The sequence below is a fragment of the Rhodamnia argentea genome, chromosome 8, assembly GCF_020921035.1.
Source record: "Rhodamnia argentea isolate NSW1041297 chromosome 8, ASM2092103v1, whole genome shotgun sequence".
In the NCBI taxonomy this organism is placed as follows: Eukaryota; Viridiplantae; Streptophyta; class Magnoliopsida; order Myrtales; family Myrtaceae; genus Rhodamnia; species Rhodamnia argentea.
This window is the reverse complement of record NC_063157.1, coordinates 6,026,535-6,044,193: the sequence shown is the minus strand read 5'-3', so window position 1 is coordinate 6,044,193 and position 17,659 is coordinate 6,026,535. Positions and strand designations below refer to the sequence as shown.

Genomic DNA, 17,659 nt, shown 5'->3' with positions numbered 1-17,659 from the left:
TCTTTAAACAAGTCCTTATACTAGTAAAAAAGAAAAGCATATGACAGCTAGACATGCTTGTGCAAATCACAGAGCAACTTGAAGAGAGGACTACATAAGATTTGTCGTCAAGAGGTAGGACCTGGCTGCGCGTTCCCTATGGAACAGACAGCTAATAGCCAAATCCAGACGAAAGTAAAATTGTCATCTATATGAAGAGAATATTCACAAGACAGACTCCTGTATATAGAAATCTAAACGTCCATGAAAAGAACAGAGCCTTCTAAGTTCCCACTATGAGTAGAAGATTCAGAACACAGCATATGGGCAATAACTCTAATTAAAGAAGCAAGTCATGCCAAGAGCCATGTTAAGCCAGAACTTTCATGAAATTGCTGATTGTCATGAAGCAGTTTACAAGGAGGATGACCATTTTTTAACCAGCTTCAGACAATATCCACCAACGAAACGCTAGAAAATGGAAGTTAAGTCAATTGTGCAATGCAGCATCATCTCCACCTAAATACCCAAAGAGATACAGTGGAAGCAAAAGCACTAGAAACCACAATTCAGGAACAAAGATGCAGTCAATTGAACAAGAGGCCCACAGCCAAGATGAATAACCTTCAAAGATTGCAAGCCATACAGTCAGTGTGCCTAAAGCAATGGATGGATGGAATAGGATTGCTGAACAATTACAGATACACAACCTGAGACTTTATCAGCAGGATATAAAGGTAAAAGCCATGCAGGTGAGTGCAGAAGGGAAATATGGAATGCAAAATAATATTCAGAGCGTGTTATAATATTAAGATAGGCTTGTCTAGAATAGCTTAAGTCAGTACGATACCTTGGATCAAGGGCCAGAAACGTCTGCGGTCAATGACATACTAAAAGAGCCACAAAACAACTACTCAGACAAACAAAATTCCAGCAAAAGTTACGTTGGTGGTGTTAGTGGATTTTGCCAGTTTGGGATCACATTGCGAGCAACTGACAGGACACCATATGTTAATCCATATTTTGAACTTGCATAAGGTATTTTTATGGTAAAGGTTGTACTTAGGTTCTGTGGATTCGTGTAGAAGGAACAAAACCACGGATTGGGGGAGCACTAAAGGATTTTAGTCAGATCACAAGTATTTATAAAGAGTATTGCCTGTACAATTACCTAATGTAGTCACATTGACATCTTCAGGCATAAGCAAACAAATATTTAATCACGAATATGGCTACTCATATGTGTTCAGCCGCCACCAATCTTCAAAAGCATGAAAAAGGCTGAGAGGCTATTCTCTCAGTACCACCATCAATATGAGTTATAAACCCAATAAGAAAGAAATGCACCATGTTCAGATAAGAACATGCAATTAAATCTTCATATCAACTGATTCTCAAAATCTCATGCTTCTACAGTGTTACCCAGCACAAAAGAGAACAACTCCCTAACAGGTGAAAACTCCACCAACCCAATATCCACTCCATACCCAGTCACCGGCAACTTCAAGTCCCTCAACACACAAAATCCCTCGGCCATCCGCGTCTTCGGCACGTCCTGTGCGACCGTGCAGTATGGGGTCCATGATTCAGGGCGATACTCCTCCCCTACTTCAATGCCCTCCTTCTTCATCGCGTCGCACAGCTGCGAATGCAACTGGAGGAGGGACATGTTCGCCTTGGGCGCGAGGAAGAGGACGTTGTTGTCGACGGGGAAGCTCCCGACCGCGAAGAAGGAGAGAGGGACGGGCTCTTGCTTCGCGGCGAAAGCCCGGACCACGCTCTCCAGCTTCGAGGGCTCGACGAAGGGCGTGGAGAAGAGGGTGATGTGGGGGCGAGCTTCGATCTCGATGAGCTGAGTGCTGATTTGGCGGCGGGCGAGCACGTTCCAGGCCTTGAGGACCTGGTTCTCGAGCGCGGGATCGAAGTAGAGCTCGATCGCATAGCCTTGTGACATCGCGTTCCCGAATCGGAGCGCGCCGGAAACGCACAATCAAGCGAAGCTCGGTCGATTCCGAGGGTCCCTCCGAAACGCAAAAACCGAAATCGGAGATCCTCAGGGTCGAGCGGAAACGGGGAAATCGGTGAAACTGGAACCTTGGAAAGCGGCGGGCGAGGCTAAATCCAAAACCCTAGACGTCGGACATTTCAGCTGGAGATCTTCGCGGGTGCCGTCAGATCTCGCGAATGGCAAGCTAAAGCACACGGAGACGGAAGCGGAGAGAGGCGGAGAGAGAAATTCAAGAGGGCGGTGATGGAGATTGTCGAAATCGCAGAGAAGCAAGCGAGCACGCGTAACGGCGAAAGGGTGGGACGGAAGAAGATTGATTCGGACGGAGGAGAGAGAGAGAGAGAGAGAGAGTGTGTGGAGACCGACGGTTCCTGTTGGAGACCAAAAAGCCAACCAAAGTGGACCGCATTCGGAATCTTCGAAAAAAATCTTAAATCTTATAGCAATCTTAGTAAAATTAATGTTACTAACTACGACTAAGATTGATTTTCGAATTTAATCTTTAGTTATATTTTGCTTATGAATTATTTAAAAGCATTTAATAATTTCGTATTTCCTTCTACCTTTTTTATACACGCTAACTTCTAGAGAAAAGAGAGAGAAAAGCCACCTCACGTAAATTTTCGCCGGTCATAGTTGTAATTGTGTTGATGATAGTCAACAGGACAATGGATCTCTTAAACATATTTCTCATGGTAAATTTATTTGACTAGGAGATTCCTCGTATAGTATTTGGGTGGGAGAATCATGTTGATTTATTCAAATAACATCCGATTGTAGTGAGAGCAATATTGACTCAATCTTATTACGTGATATTACTAGATCAACTTTTCGAGATTTTATATATATATATCACTTAGAAGACGCGATTTAAATTTTTCTAAAATCGCAATTATTAAAAGATATTTTTGCTTTCGAATGGTCTTGAAGACATCTTTAAAGAATCTTGATTGGCTTCATCATAAAGAACAAGAGATAGACTTGTGTTGTACCGCTTCCTTTGACTTTCTCTTTTTTTTTTATCTTCTTCTTTAAATATATATACATACTGCATATCGAAGTATGAATTACATGATCGCTGCACTTTTTAATATTTATATATCAACAGTAGAATTTGTTTATTTTTTATTTTTTTGTTTAATAAAATTAGTTGACATAGAGTTATGAGTTATGACTATTACGAAGCAATTACAATTAGCAGTTTTTTTTTTGGTCGGAATTAAAATTAGCAGTTAGACATGACAAACGTTGTTGGTTATTAATGCTACGATGAACATTTACTAAGAATAACCGCTTTTAATTAAGACAAAAATACGTTACATGATTTTATTGTCCGTAAGTTGTCATCAACAATAGTATCCCCACCTTGTCGCCGCCTTTAACTCCCTACCAACCCACCACCACCACCAAAACTCCCCCACACACACCCACTATCTTACGCACCCTCTCCCCATGAGATCTGAGGTTTGCACGACGACCTTAGACCCGAGGCCAAGACCTAAAACGGAAGCGGGCTGTGGTGGTGCGCGCAAGTGACGATGACCGTTCGTAGTGTTATGTGTTGGAAATTAAACCAAATTCATTAAGTATCGCCAATATGTTAATGAGTCCATTAGACTCCCAAGGCGCATGCACACGCTAGTGCATGAATCAAGAACTGTCTTTAATACTTTGTAGTCTTTTCAAGTGTCTTTTAGAGTTGTAATGTTTTGATTGATGTATTTAGTTGTTTTTTATTTATGAGTCGTGTAATTGAAGTGTCATTGTATTATACATATATAAAGGCTTGTCTTGTAACCATTTCGGTATGGAAATGAGAATTTCTAAATTGAACAAAATCCCCTCCTCTCGAGCCGACTAAATCATCCTTCCTCTTCATCTTATTCCCATCAACGTGGTATCAGAGCTTTTGGTTCATAATCATGGCCTCAACAAATAATCTGCTTCCTCTTCAATATCCTCGCATTACCAAGGAAAACTATGGTAACTAGGCTTCAAGAATGAAAGCTCTGCTCGGCGCCTATAGTGTTTGGGAAGTTGTCAACAACGGATATGATGAGCCAGACGATGAAGTTACCATGAATCAAAATCAGAGGAATGCCTTGGAGAAGATTCAATCAAAAGATTAGCATGCCCCGTCAATTATCTATCAATGCTTAGATGATTCAATGTTCGAGAAAGTGTTGAATGTTTCTACTTCAAAGGAGGCATGGGAGATACTTCGCAGCACACACCAAGGAGTACAAAAAGTTCAAAAGATTCGCCTTCAAACTCTAAGAGGTGAGTTCGAGGTAATTTGTATGAAATAATCCGAGTGGATTTCTAATTATTTCACAAGAGTCTTAGCGATTGTGAACCGGATGAAAAGAAATGGTGAAGAAGTTCTCGATGTTCGAGTCGTCAAGAAGATTCTTCGATCATTAGACAAAAAGTTAGACCACATTGCGGTTGCAATCGAGGAATCCAAAGACCTTGATGCCATGACAATCGATGAACTGATGGGTTCATTACAAGCCCATGAAGAAAGACTCGGAAGAAATAAGCATGAACCGGTGGATGAAGTACTCCAAACTCGGTTGTCGATCCAAGATGAGAAGGAACAAAGACGAGAACCCGTGCAAGTTCGAAGCACTAATCAAGATTGAGGTCGTGGTCGTGGTCACTTTCATGGAAGAGGTCGTGGACAAAGTAGAGGGGAATTTGCTCGCAAAGAAGGTGGCTACTAGAATCAAAGTTTTGTTCGTGGAAGAGGGAGAATTCGAGAGGTCAATGGTATGATAAATCTAAAATTCGTTGTTATCATTGCAATAAACTAAGTCATTATGCTTCTGACTATTGGCATAAAGAAAGTAGTGGAGCAGATGAAAAGGCAAACTTGGTGAATGATGCTGATAACGTTCTTTTATTGGCATTCAAAGAAGACGAAGGAGAAAAGAGTGATACGTGGTACTTGGACACTGGAGCAAGCAACCACATGTGCGGAAGGAAGGAGATGTTTGCCGAGTTAGATGAGACAGTCAAAGGGAAAATCTCATTCGGTGATAATTCCCAAATTCTTATCGAAGGCAAAGGTACAATCCGGATTCGTTTGAAGAATGGTGCACTTCGATTGATTTCTAACATTTATTATGTTCCAAAAATGTCAAGCAATATCTTGAGTTTGAGACGACTTTCCGAAAAAGGATATTCTCTGCACATGAAAGATCTTAGCCTTGTGCTAAGAAATTAAAATAATAAGTAGATTGCATCCGTGAAGATGCTGAAGAATAGGATGTTCACCCTCAATATAAAAAATGAAATGACTCGTTGCTTACAATCATATGTGGATGATCCTTCATGGTTGTGGCATAGTAGGTTTGGCCATCTCAATTTTGGTGGACTCAATATGCTTTCTCGTAAGAAGATGGTTTATGGCTTACCACATATTGATCATCCCGATCAATTATGTGAAGGGTGTGTCATCGGCAAACATTCCGTAACTAGCTTTCCAAAAGAAGCAACTTTTCGAGCAAAGAAGCCGCTGGAATTGATCCATTCGAATGTGTGCGGTCCAATCACGCCCCGATCGTATGGTAATCATCGATATTTTGTTACATTTATTGATGACTTTACTCGAAAAACTTTGGTGTACTTTTTGAAAGAAAAATCGGAATGATTGAAGCTTTCAAACAATTCAAGAAATTAGTTGAAAAAGAGAGTGACTATTTCACTAAAGCCTTGAAAACCAATCGTGGAGGAGAATTTATTTCTGCTACATTCAACAGATTTTGTGAAGATTATGGCATTCAGCGTTTCCTGACGGCTCCTTATTCTCCTCAACAAAATGGTGTGGCGGAACGGAAAAATAGAACCATTCTCAACATGGTTCGAAGCATGTTGAAAAGCAAAAATCTGGCCAAAGAACTCTGGGGTGAGGCTGTTATGTGTGCAATCTATCTTCAAAATAGATGTCCGACAAATGAACTTGAAGGCGTGACTTCACAAGAAGCATGGATTGGGAGAACACCTAGTGTTTCACATTTGAGAATTTTTGGGAGCATTGCATATGCTCATGTTTCGGATCGAAAAAGATCAAAGTTGGAAGATAGGAGCAAAAAACTCATTTTTATTGGGTATGACTCTTCATCAAAAGCTTATAAATTATTTGATCCTAACACTTTAAAAGTGTACATAAGTAGAGATGTCAAGTTCGATGAAGATGCTTTGTGGGAGGACAATCCAAAAGATCAAGTGAATGTTCATGGTGATTCCAGTCAAATAAAATTGAAGGATCAACCTTCACCTTCCTCTCCAACATCATTTTCAAGTCCAAGTTCATCAACACCAACTTCTTCAAACGGTGTCGACGAACCAACAGTACAAAGATCGAGAAGATTGTCCGAGCTTTATGAAGTTACCGATGAACTTCACCTTGTATGCCTTCTTGCGGATTGTGAGCCGATTGTGTATGATGATGTCGTAAAAGAAGAAAAATGGAGGAAAGCCATGAATGAAGAAATCGAAGCTATTGAGAAAAATCAAACATGGCAACTTGCGAATCTTCCGAAGGACAAGAAAGCAATTGGTGTCAAATGGGTCAATAAGACGAAAAAGAACGAAAAAAGGAGAAGTCACTCGTTATAAGGCCAGGCTCGTCGCAAAAGGGTACAAGCAAAAGGCTGGAATTGATTATGACAAGGTATTTGCCCCTGTCATTCGCATGGAAACAATTAGATTAATCATTTTTGTTGCAGCTCAGAATGCATGGAAAATTCATCAAATGGATGTCAAATCAGTATTTTTAAATGGCATCCTTGAAGAAGAAATTTATGTTGAACAACCCAAAGGGTTTTTTGTGAAAGGTCGTGAATACAAAGTGTTGAGATTGAAGAAAGCTCTATATGGGTTTAAACAAGCATCGAGAGCATGAAATTCCAGAATTGATACCTATTTCAAGGCAAATGGATTTTCTCAATGTCCATATGAACATGCGCTCTATTTTAAGCATGAAAAAGGTGATGTTATATTGGCTTGTTTATATGTGGATGATCTTATTTTTACATGAAATAATGCAGCAATGATTGATACTTTTAAGGCATCTATGGTGAAAGAATTTGAAATGACCGATAATGCTCTCATGAATTATTTTCTGTAAAGCAAAGTGGTGACGGGTTTTTTATTTCCCAAAAAGGATATGCAGAAAACATGCTTGAAAAGTTTGACATGAAGAACTGCACATTGGTAAATACACCAATGGAATGCGGAGCCAAACTTTCAAAGTTCGATGAAAGTGTCGATGTTGATTCTACATATTATAGGAGCTTGATTGGGAGCCCGAGATATTTGACATGTACGAGGCCGGACATCTTGTATAGTGTCGGAATCGTGAGTCGATATATGGAGAAACCAAAATCCTCTCATCTTAAAGCTGGAAAGAGGATACTTCGATATGTCAAAGGTAGTGTTTCTCATGACTTACGTTATTATCCATCCCAAAATTTTCAACTTAGAGGTTTTTCGGATAGTGACTATGGTAGAGATATCAATGATCGAAAAAGTACTTCAGGCTTCGTATTTTTCTTATGTGATATTGCTTTCACATGGTCATCGAGGAAACAATCCAGTGTTACACTTTCGACAGGTGAAGCTGAATATGTTGCATCATCTTCATGCGTATGTCATGCAAATGTCATGCGATATGGTTGAGAAAACTTCTCAAAGAAATTCATTTGGAGCAGAAGAACGCGATAGAGATTAATGTCGATAATGTTTCAGCCATTGCTTTGGTGAAGAATCCAGTTTTGCATGGACAAAGCAAACATATCGATATTCGATATCACTTCATTCGAGAACATGTGATAGAGAAAGAAATCGAAGTGTCGTATGTAAAGACCAGAGATCAAGTTGTAGACATTTTTACTAAACCTCTGAAGGTTGATGTGTTTCGAAAATTCAAGAGTATGCTTGGAATAATTGATGGAAGAGAATTTGGTTTAAGGGGGAGTTTTGTTGGAAATTAAACCAAATTCATTAAGTCTCACCAAGATGTCAATGAGTCCATTAGACTCCCAAGGCGCATGCACGCGCTAGTGCTTTGTAGTTTTTCCAAGTGTCTTTTAGAGTTACAATGTTTTGATTAATGCATTTAGTTATTCTTTATTTATGAGTCGTGTAACTGAAGTGTCATTGTATTATACCTATATAAAGGTTTGTCTTGTAACCATTTCGGTATAGGAATGAGAATTTCTAAATTGAACAAAATCCCCTCCTCTCGAGCTGACTAAATCGTCATTCCTCTTCGTCTTATTCCCATCATTATGGCCCAACGATAATGGCGAGCTGCGATTGTGTTTCGGTGGGGTTGGTAGTTCGGTGGCGGTGGCGGTGCGAGAGGGCAGTGATGCGCATTGGCCGGGGTACGAGTGGGTGGCTATGGTTATCAATGGAGGTGGTGCTAGGCGCTCTCGGGTCCGCGCAAGGCTGGTGGCGTTGGAGCCGCTTAGTCCGTGACGGCAGAGGCGGCGGCGGCAACGGCAGCGATGGTAGTTAGTCGTCGACGGTGGGTGGAGGATGGTGGTTCCGTAAAATTAGAAATGATTATTTCCGTCAAAAGAAGAAAAAAAAAATATTGGGGGTCCTTGGAAAAAGGGAATAGTACACTAGAAGTGCCATAACTTTTGTATGGCGTTCACTTGAGTACCATAACTTTCAAAACGTTCACTTAAGTGCCATAACTTTTAAAAATTGTTCACTTGAGTGCCATGCCGACGTGGCGGCCGGAAAAGCCGACGTGGCGATCGGAAAAATTACTGTAGACCCCGGAAAAGTTATTGTAGCATGCCGAAAAAGTTACCGTAGACGCCGGAAAGATGACGTGGCATGCCGGAAAGGCGACGTGGCACGCCGGAAAAGTTCTTGTTGCACTCAAGTGAACGATTTTGCTCAGACGTAACACTCAAGTGAACAATTTTTGAAAGTTATGGTACTTAAGTGAACATTTTAAAAATTATAGCACTCAAGTGAACGCCGTACACAAGTTATAGCACTTCTAGTGTACTTTTCCCTCGGAAAAAAGACAGGAACAGGACTTCGGGACGACTCGAAAACAGACGAGTATGTGAAGAGAGGCGTCGGACATCGGTAAATAGCCGTCTAATGCAGACAACCGCCGCCGCTTCGCTGCTTCGGTTCAGCTAAACAAGGCTCAAGCTCTGTATCCACTCACCTCAGGACTGGAAGGGGGAGAGACACCCACAAACTTCTCCACGATCAATCTAAGTCTCGTCGAGGAAACTTCAGGCTCAATCGAGACGCTCAACAGGAGAGGTGGGTGAGGTGCACCAGATCGCCGTCGCAGAGAAAAGATATGCAAGGAACCGCCGATCCGGAAGTCAATAAGAAGCTCTCCGACCGGAGGTGGCGCGCCCAAAAACCCCTCATCCCCATCGGTGACAACCCCCCATCTTCAACATGCACACTGCTGAACTTACCCAGTAAGCTGAAACCCTGAAAACTTGCAAAAATTGCGCCACCGCGCAGGTGCGTTCGTCACGGCGGGAGTGCTGGCGGCGGGGCTGATGAGTTTCCAGCAAGGGGACTCGCGCCTGGGGCAGAAGTTGATGAGGGCGCGGGTCATCGCCTAAAGGCGTCACCGTCGCCCTCATGGTCGGCACTGCTTATTACTGCGGCCAGAAATCTGTGAACCGCTAACTCTTTGCCCCCGAACCAGATGAATATGAATTGACGTCGACTTTGGTCCTTGCGTAAAAAAAATAAGTTCTTTCGCTTTCCCACCACCTTGGTCGTTTGTTAGATTTCTCCTGTTTTCAATTGGGGTTGTTGCCGTTTTGCCTCGTGTAAATAAAGCGTGATCCGTCTGGGGACGACCGGCCGCGCACGGTGGCTTTTTCCCTTGGTTTTTTTCTTTCCATCGCTTGTCTGTTTTTTGGCTTGATGGAGATCTTGAAGTTGGCATCGTATCAACAGGTCGATTCATCCCTGAGTCGGTGAACATTTTTCGTTGGATGATGTTACGGGGCCATTTGCAAGTTCTCCCAAAATGACTACCTTACGGAGTTTTATTTATGAATGTGCCAAGACACTTGTTAAATATACTTCGCGAAAAGATATCCAGATTTAAAAAGTTACGAAGTCATAAAACTTAAGAATCAGTATTCGTTATATTTTAGCCCTGCTAAAGTGGTTAGTGTCCACTGAACACGTTAAACGAGTGGATTGGATGGGTCATAAATGGCCCGATCTAAAGAGACCCATTTAACCCGTTTACGAATGCAAATCTAGTGATTATCACAAACCCAATTCATAATCGACGTGGCTGATGTTTTTAAATATTTTCATATTTAACTTAACCTAGGAAAATCATATACAAATCGAGGTAAGAGTGCGGAGTGAGCAAGCGCAAGATCGAACGACGGCAAGAGAAAATGAAGAGAGTTTTAGAGACGGTTATGTCTAAGAAAGTTGTAAATTTATTTATGTTTCGTTTAATACTCATATTATGTTTAAACCCATTTATGACCCAATTTTTTTAATACAACTAACTTATACGACAACTCAACCTATTATATACAGGTTAAAAAATGAGTTTACGATCTATTTTGACAAGTCTAGTGTCTAGCTAACGACTCCAAACTCGATCCACATTTGCAACCTGCTAGACTATGGAATGCCAAGGCTAACGAATTCGATCAGACTTTCTCGTGGCATGGCCCTGGAGTGGTTGGATCAACTACGAATCAAACCAAGAGATCACCCTGTTCCGAGGATCCGTCGTTTTATCACTCGGCCAACCCGAGCCAGTCCCGCCAGGATACGAATGTACATGTACTCACAAAGGCAAATCAATGGGTCATGGTTGTCAAAACTTTCTTTGTGCAGACTTGAAAAGTCATTCCGTTTCTAGGGGGCCGACCGGCCTCTTGTTGAAGGAAGCCAAATAGCCTCTTCCTCGTCTCACCGGGCAACGGAATCCACAAGAATACAAATCTTACATTGTGGAATCAGAAATAGTTTATGCCACTAAAGAGATACTGGCAATTCCAGGAGCATTGGAATCTTCTCCCAATCCCACAATCAGCATTAAACAGACCCAAGACATCCTCCCTCCTATTTAGATCTCTCGATGCACAACTCCCGAGTCCGCGACAATCCTGAATTGTCCGAAAATGCGGCGAACTCTGTCCTGGGTGCTGGCAGTGCCTTTCTTTTGGCTCCTGGGTTTGACGGGTTCGGTGGTCGAAGTGGAGGTCAGGAGCTCGCTAATCAGCTTCCTGGGAAACCTCTCGAACAGCGCTGCTGCTATCGGCTGGGAACGAGAGTCCGACCCCTGCCTCGACAGCTGGAACGGCGTAGTTTGTAACGTGGGAAATGCTTCCGTGACGAGATTGCGCCTCGAAGGGCTCAATCTTTCGGGGAGTCTCGATGTGGGTTCTCTCTGCAATGTTCCTGCGGTCGCGCAATCTCTTACTCACCTCATTCTCAATGGGAACAACCTCCGTGGTGGAGTGCCCGCCGAGATCTCGATTTGCAGGCAACTCACTCACTTGCAAATCGGCGGGAACAAGTTCGAGGGGAAACTTCCCGACTCGCTAGCAGCGTTGGATAATCTCAAAGTCCTTAATGTTTCGCACAATAACTTTTCTGGCACCTTGCCAAATTTGTCCAGGATTTCGGGGCTTCAGACTTTCCTGGCTCAGGAAAATCAGCTGAGTGGGAAGATTCCCGTGTTCGACTTCTACAACTTGGATGACTTCAATGTCTCCTTCAACAACTTCAGCGGCCAAATCCCGGATGTCGCCCGTTATTTCAATTCGAGTAGCTTTATCGGCAACCCATTACTTTGTGGATATCCGCTCCAGAAGAACTGTCCGCGAGATAAAGGGAAAGGCAGCTCGGGCGACCAGGAACTTATGTACTCGGGCTATGCAATATTGGGTTCAATTCTTGTCGGCATAGTTGTCTTCAAGCTCTGCAAGAAGAAGAGGAAGACGGATGAGGATGATGCGGAAAACAAGGTATTAGCAATCGACGGAAGCAGGAACAAAGCTACTGTTCCGTCAAGTGAGCACAGAACTAGTGCTATTCCTAATAGATCCGAAGTTTCGGCTAACTCAGTTGAGAGTGGAACGGTCTCGTCATCGCTCGTAGTCATCACGAGCCCAACCATGAAGGGGCTGAGGTTGGAAGAGCTGCTTCGGGCTCCGGCCGAAATGCTCAGGAGAGGAAAGCACGGGAGCCTCTACAAGGTCATATGCGACAGCGGGGAGACGTACGCAGTGAAGAGGATCAAGGACTGGGCGATCTCGGGCGAGGACTTCAAGAAGAGGATGCAGAGGATAGACCAGGTGAAGCATCCGAACGTGCTCTCGGTCGCCGCCTTCTACTCCTTCAAGCAAGAGAAGCTTCTGGTGTATGAATTTCAGCAAAATGGAAGCCTGTTCATGCTCCTTCATGGTATCCTGTGATCTCTCTCTCTCTCCCTCTACTGCTTTGTCAATGTGCATAGAGTCTCAGCAGCTTGAACATATCTCCACCGGAGTTTCAACATTGTAATAGGATGTCGGATCCGAAAAATTTAGGCGCGACGAAAGTTTGTCATGGAAAATTGAGCACAAAATGGGATCTTAATCATTTGCAATGCCTCCTGAGGAATTGGATGGTGGTTAGTTAACGTCCTTGGCTAAATCTGATCGTATGCTTGCAAATTTCAGGAACCCAAATGGGAAAAGCATTTCAGTGGGGCAGCAGACTCAACTTTGCAGCCAGCATCGCCGAGGGTCTCGCCGCTATGCATCGAGAGCTTAGCGACGTCGACATTGCTCATGGCAATCTGAAATCCTCCAACATCTTGCTTACTAAGGACATGGAGCCCTGCATCAGTGAGTATGGTCTAATGGCGCAGTACGACCACCAGGAGATGACTCCATCGACAAACCCCGGGCTCAAACCTGACGACAAACCCAATTCAAGCATGTCGAGGGCCTTCGGTTCGGATGTGTACAGCTTCGGCGTGATCCTCCTCGAGCTGCTGACCAGGAAGATGGTCCACGACAGCGGGTTCGACTTGCCCAAGTGGGTCCTCTCCGTCGTTCAGGAAGAGTGGACCGTGGAAGTGTTCGACAAGTCCCTGATATCGGAAGGAGCGAGCGAGGAGCAGATGGTGTACTTGCTCCAGGTGGCCATCAAATGCGTGAACCGCTCGCCGGAGGCAAGGCCGAGCATGACCCAGGTCGCTTCCATGATCGCCACGATAAAAGACGAGGAAGACAGGTCTCTCTCTGTATCTAGCATATGAACCCTGAATCTGATGCGGCTAAAACCTTCTCTCTCGCCAAAGAGATCATAGAGAATTCACCGTTGGGTGGCAGTAGGAATCAGGACTAGGATAAAGTAATATTTCTTGCCAATTTGGAGTATGACTCTGGCTTTTTGTTTCTATCAATAATTAAGCAGCAATCAGTGCTTTCATGTCTCGATACAATCTTAGTAATCACGTACTCGAAAAATTTCATTTCGGATATTATTTTAAATTGAACCTTATCAACAGACGAATAGGTCCGGCTCGTTGCATAGGCCACATTGGATCAGTAGTCCTACGGAACTCGAGCAGTTTTTAGTTTGGCGTTGAACCGCTTTCGATACCGAACCGCCGGCCCGATCTTGATCTCTACTCGGCACGGCCACACCCGATTAAACAACAGGCATAGGGAGAGTTTTCCGATCTTTGTCCCGGTGTTAGCTCAACCCGTCCATTGATAAGCTCTCTTCTACAGTCGAAAACTTTCACCCGGCCGTTTCCTATTTTGGGCCTGGGCCGAGTCAAGCTCGGGGTCCTAAGATTCAATTACACGGGTCACCAATCCAGTGACCCAAATTTGGCTCGTAACTAGCTGAAATGGGGAAAGGGGAGAGCCACCAGCTTTCCGATTTTTCCCACCATAATTCGTGACCTACGCAACTCAACCAACATCCGTAACATCATCAGAGTCCACGATCAATGCTAGCCAATGGATCTTGAAGACAATGGGAGCCGTTATCCCGATAGTCCGATAATACTGTCGGTTTTTTCCGATCACGCAATTTCTCAATTAATGGTGACAAGAACTGATTTTTGAGAATTTGTGCCTCACTTGAACAAGACTACAACGACAATCCCGTGTCTCGGAATCATGGTGAGGCACGTGGTCTCAAGATATCGAACTTATTAAGCATTTTCTTCGGTGTAAGTTTTGCGTCCGTGCAATCGTGATTAGGGCACCATTACTCGCAACGCTTTTATTTTATTATTATTATTATTTTCAAATTATTTGAAAATGTATTTGCACTTCAATCTGATTCGATTGAATGGCCGTTTCCCATCAATTTCCGGCAATTCAACTTTCATTGATTCCAATATTTGAAAATGACTAGTTTAACTTTAATAAAATTCGTCATTGGAAAAATTGAATTAAAATTACCCGGGGCCCCGACAGACCCGATAATAAATCCACTTCTTCATCATCTTCACGGCAATCATTTCTCCCGCATTCGCCTACCCTAACTACTCCTCCGCAATCAAGCGGGAGCAAGAAATCAAACCTATCATGAACGACCTCCCATAAAAGGGGAAAGAAAGAGAAAGGCCGCAACTTCTTATGTTTCGCGAAAATTTAAATAATTTAAAAATATATATTTTTTAAAAAAACGATCTCTCAAATTAAGTGATTAACGAAAAATATTTTATTATCAATAATGATTTATGTCTAAACGTATTTATGAAGGACGAAAATATATTTCGTTCTACTTATTTTTGTAAACGATATAAGTGATCATCTTTACGAAAAATATTTTTGAGTTCATTCATTTTTTTTACGAAATTAACAGAGTCGACGCGTAATGCGCGTTTCCTCAGGCCTCAAAACGTGGACTTCCGCGTCGTGAATTCGAAAACAAAAATAGATAATAAATAAGGAGATTGCTGACGTAGGATCGACGTCGCATCCGCCGTCATCGGACGAATGATTTTGGGGGGCTAGGTCGAACCGGGAGCAAAATGATTAGAGAAGAGACAAAGCGGGGAGGCACCAAAAGAGGATTTCGAACGGGGGTGGTGGCTCACCGAACGGCCCCGTTGTCACGTCCTTTCACGATTGCCCTTTGATCTTGGCGCACTGCTCGCAAATGATTGTCGCTTTAAGACTCTCCGACCTAATTGCCCTCTCTAAGTAGAGAGTACACATAAGAACAAACATAGGGCGGGTTTATTTAAGTCAGGGTATTTTTTTTTTTCCGAGAATTAAGTTTCCGAACTTTTTGTAAAAAACGACTTAATCAAAGGAAAATATCTTCCGATCAACGAAAAATTCATGCGTAAAATTACAAAAGTGAGTACATAAATCTAAAGAGGTGAAATATTTTCCGAAATTGTTCATCTCGAATATTTTGATATTTTTACTAACCAAAAAATTATTTCAATATTTTATTTTATTTTATATTTTTTTCCTTCATCGACCGAGGCTCTGCAATCGGCCAAACGAGGTCGAGCCTCACCATGTGCGGTGAGCGAGGCTCGACCTCATCCGGCCAGCCACCGATCAGAACCGTGGCCCGGCGACCACCGAAGCACGAAAAAGAATAAAAAATATATATTTAAAAATTTGAATTTTCTTCGATTGGAGATATAGTTTCAATCATTTTTCAAATGAAAACGAAACATCAAAAAATATTTTAGGTCAAACATCACAAAACAAATGAAAACCAACATTTTCCTTAAAGATAATTTCCTGAAAAATACGAGGTTTTCCTTAAAAAAAAAAAAAAGGCACTCAAAACTCTTTCTTATCTTTAAAGGAGCGCAGTTCTTACTTTAATCTTCCAGCCAAAAAAAAAAAAACAATAATAAGAAACCTCTACGTGGGCCCCACCACTCTATTAAATTCCCGTAAAGCGCGGTGCCCAGAAATAAATAAAATAAATGGATAACGTAATGTCCTGTTAATCGTGCTTTTAGGCATTGGGTCGTCAATAATCAATACAAACCCTTTCTTTTTTCTTTTTTTTTTATTTCGCCCTTTGAGTTTTCATTTCAGCTTCATAGTAAATGGAAAAGGTGAGAAGACATCCCACTTACTTCCAGCGAAAGAAATCCCCCAAGTTCCGCTTCGTGAGCTGGAGCGACAGTAGATTTCTTACCAGAGAATCGAAAGTCAGCTCGCTCGAACTTTATTAGTGAAGATGCAGATCGAATATATAAATTAGAAATTTTGCAAAGTCCTCTAGAAATTTTTAAATAACTAGCCTCCTCATCATGCTCTCGTGTCATTGGATCCATCCAACGAAACGATAACAGAGAGAAAAAGAAATAAAACTCAATCCTTTATGTAGTTCGTCGAAGTTACAAAACTTGTAATTTCGTAGCCGACACTTTTCCAATACTTACATCCAAGTCCAGCAATAATAAAAAGAAAAATAGTCCTGATCAAAGTATAAATCCAAAAGCGACATTGTAATTTTCTAGACATTCGATTAAATTAAGGAGACCCAAAAGGAAATAAAAGGAATTCACAGGAGGTCTCGTTCTCGTGGGCTTATATTCTCCACGGTAACAGCGCCAGTTTTGTTTTCATCTTCCTTTTTCTTTTTTTTCTCCTCTCTCTCTCTTGGCGCGATAAAGCTAAAACAACTCGAAAGGCCTTACCCCCACCTCCAAGCAATCACGGGACGCCACGTGTCCGTGCTTTCATGCATCCCGAAGCGCGGAATCTCTCGCCCCTTCACAGGCTCAACTCGAAGTGGCGCGCGACGACTTTTTGAAAAGAAGGCCCAGGCCCACCTCGTAACCCACACTTGGCACTTTGTCACTCATGGTTGACCCCGTCCCACCTCCCCCCACACGCGCTGTCTTCCCGCGTGCCCCGCACTCGCCCACCAATAGTTTTTGTCCCCTCCCTCCCTCTCTCTCTCTCTGTTTCTTTCTTCCTTGAATAAAGCGGTGAGAAAAAAATTAAGGGTGGGCAAGAATCCTCGCTGGTCCGATTTAAGGCCGGTCGGTACCCATAAGAAGAACTAGGTTTGCTTATGTGTTGGAAAATTGGGATCCCATATCTGAGTTCACATCTTAAACCCGCAAATTCTTTTTCGGACCCGAATCGATGCGGCCAATTTCGGATAACTTTCGAAACGATAGGAAATATTTTTTTTTCTAGAAAAATCGCGGCGATTCAATCTTATACTCAATTATTCCTGTTGTACACATGAGCGCGTTCACATGAATCGGGCAATAACGCTATTCGCACGGTAGAAAGCGCAGCAGCCTCCGAAATTTACTCCGACGTGGGACGCCGCGATTCGAGCACGAGATTTCTCGGCACCTAAACTAGATGCTCAACCACTTGCCCAAGTTAGGATCAAACAATCATTTGCCGAGATGGGCGAGAGGCCCTTATGGATATTAGTAGCTCCGGTGCGTAAGTGGTTAGATATTTTCCCTTATATGCATGGAAAAACCCGAAGAAAGCATTTAATACCTTTGAAGAGCAATTTATTCAGTGAATATTTCTTACCTTAGGAATAGAGAAAGCTTGATGTCGTGAAAGAGAGGGAAGGTGTTTGGTCACACCACGCTCGGGGGTACATCGTAGGAAAGAACTAACGAGGCTCTAGGTTCTTTTTGGCATCCTTTAACCTCTCCCTGTG

The 17,659-nt window shown here is 42.7% G+C and overlaps 2 protein-coding genes across 2 annotated transcripts; one reads left to right on the top strand and one right to left on the bottom strand.

Annotated features, from left to right (window-relative positions):
- Nucleotides 1–1,241: 1,241 nt before the first annotated feature.
- On the bottom strand, nt 1,242–2,362 carry LOC115741318. Its single transcript, XM_030675175.2, has one exon. It carries the CDS (start codon nt 1,931–1,933, stop codon nt 1,382–1,384), a length of 552 nt encoding a protein of 183 aa, XP_030531035.1. The 5' UTR covers nt 1,934–2,362; the 3' UTR covers nt 1,242–1,381.
- Nucleotides 2,363–11,032: 8,670 nt separating this feature from the next.
- On the top strand, nt 11,033–13,419 carry LOC115741276 (probable inactive receptor kinase At2g26730). Its single transcript, XM_048284017.1, has 3 exons — nt 11,033–12,439; nt 12,697–13,264; nt 13,316–13,419. The coding sequence occupies exons 1-3, from the start codon at nt 11,152–11,154 to the stop codon at nt 13,329–13,331; spliced, it is 1,872 nt and encodes a 623-aa protein (XP_048139974.1). The 5' UTR covers nt 11,033–11,151; the 3' UTR covers nt 13,332–13,419.
- Nucleotides 13,420–17,659: the final 4,240 nt, after the last annotated feature.

Excerpts from the sequence above, each read along its gene's own strand:
- LOC115741318 (XM_030675175.2), bottom strand. The coding sequence starts at position 1,933 with ATGTCACAAGGCTATGCGATCGAGCTCTACTTCGATCCCGCGCTCGAG.
- LOC115741276 (XM_048284017.1), top strand. The coding sequence starts at position 11,152 with ATGCGGCGAACTCTGTCCTGGGTGCTGGCAGTGCCTTTCTTTTGGCTC. Across the intron at positions 12,440-12,696 it reads CCTGTTCATGCTCCTTCATG|GAACCCAAATGGGAAAAGCA; the intron begins GTATCCTGTGAT and ends TGCAAATTTCAG.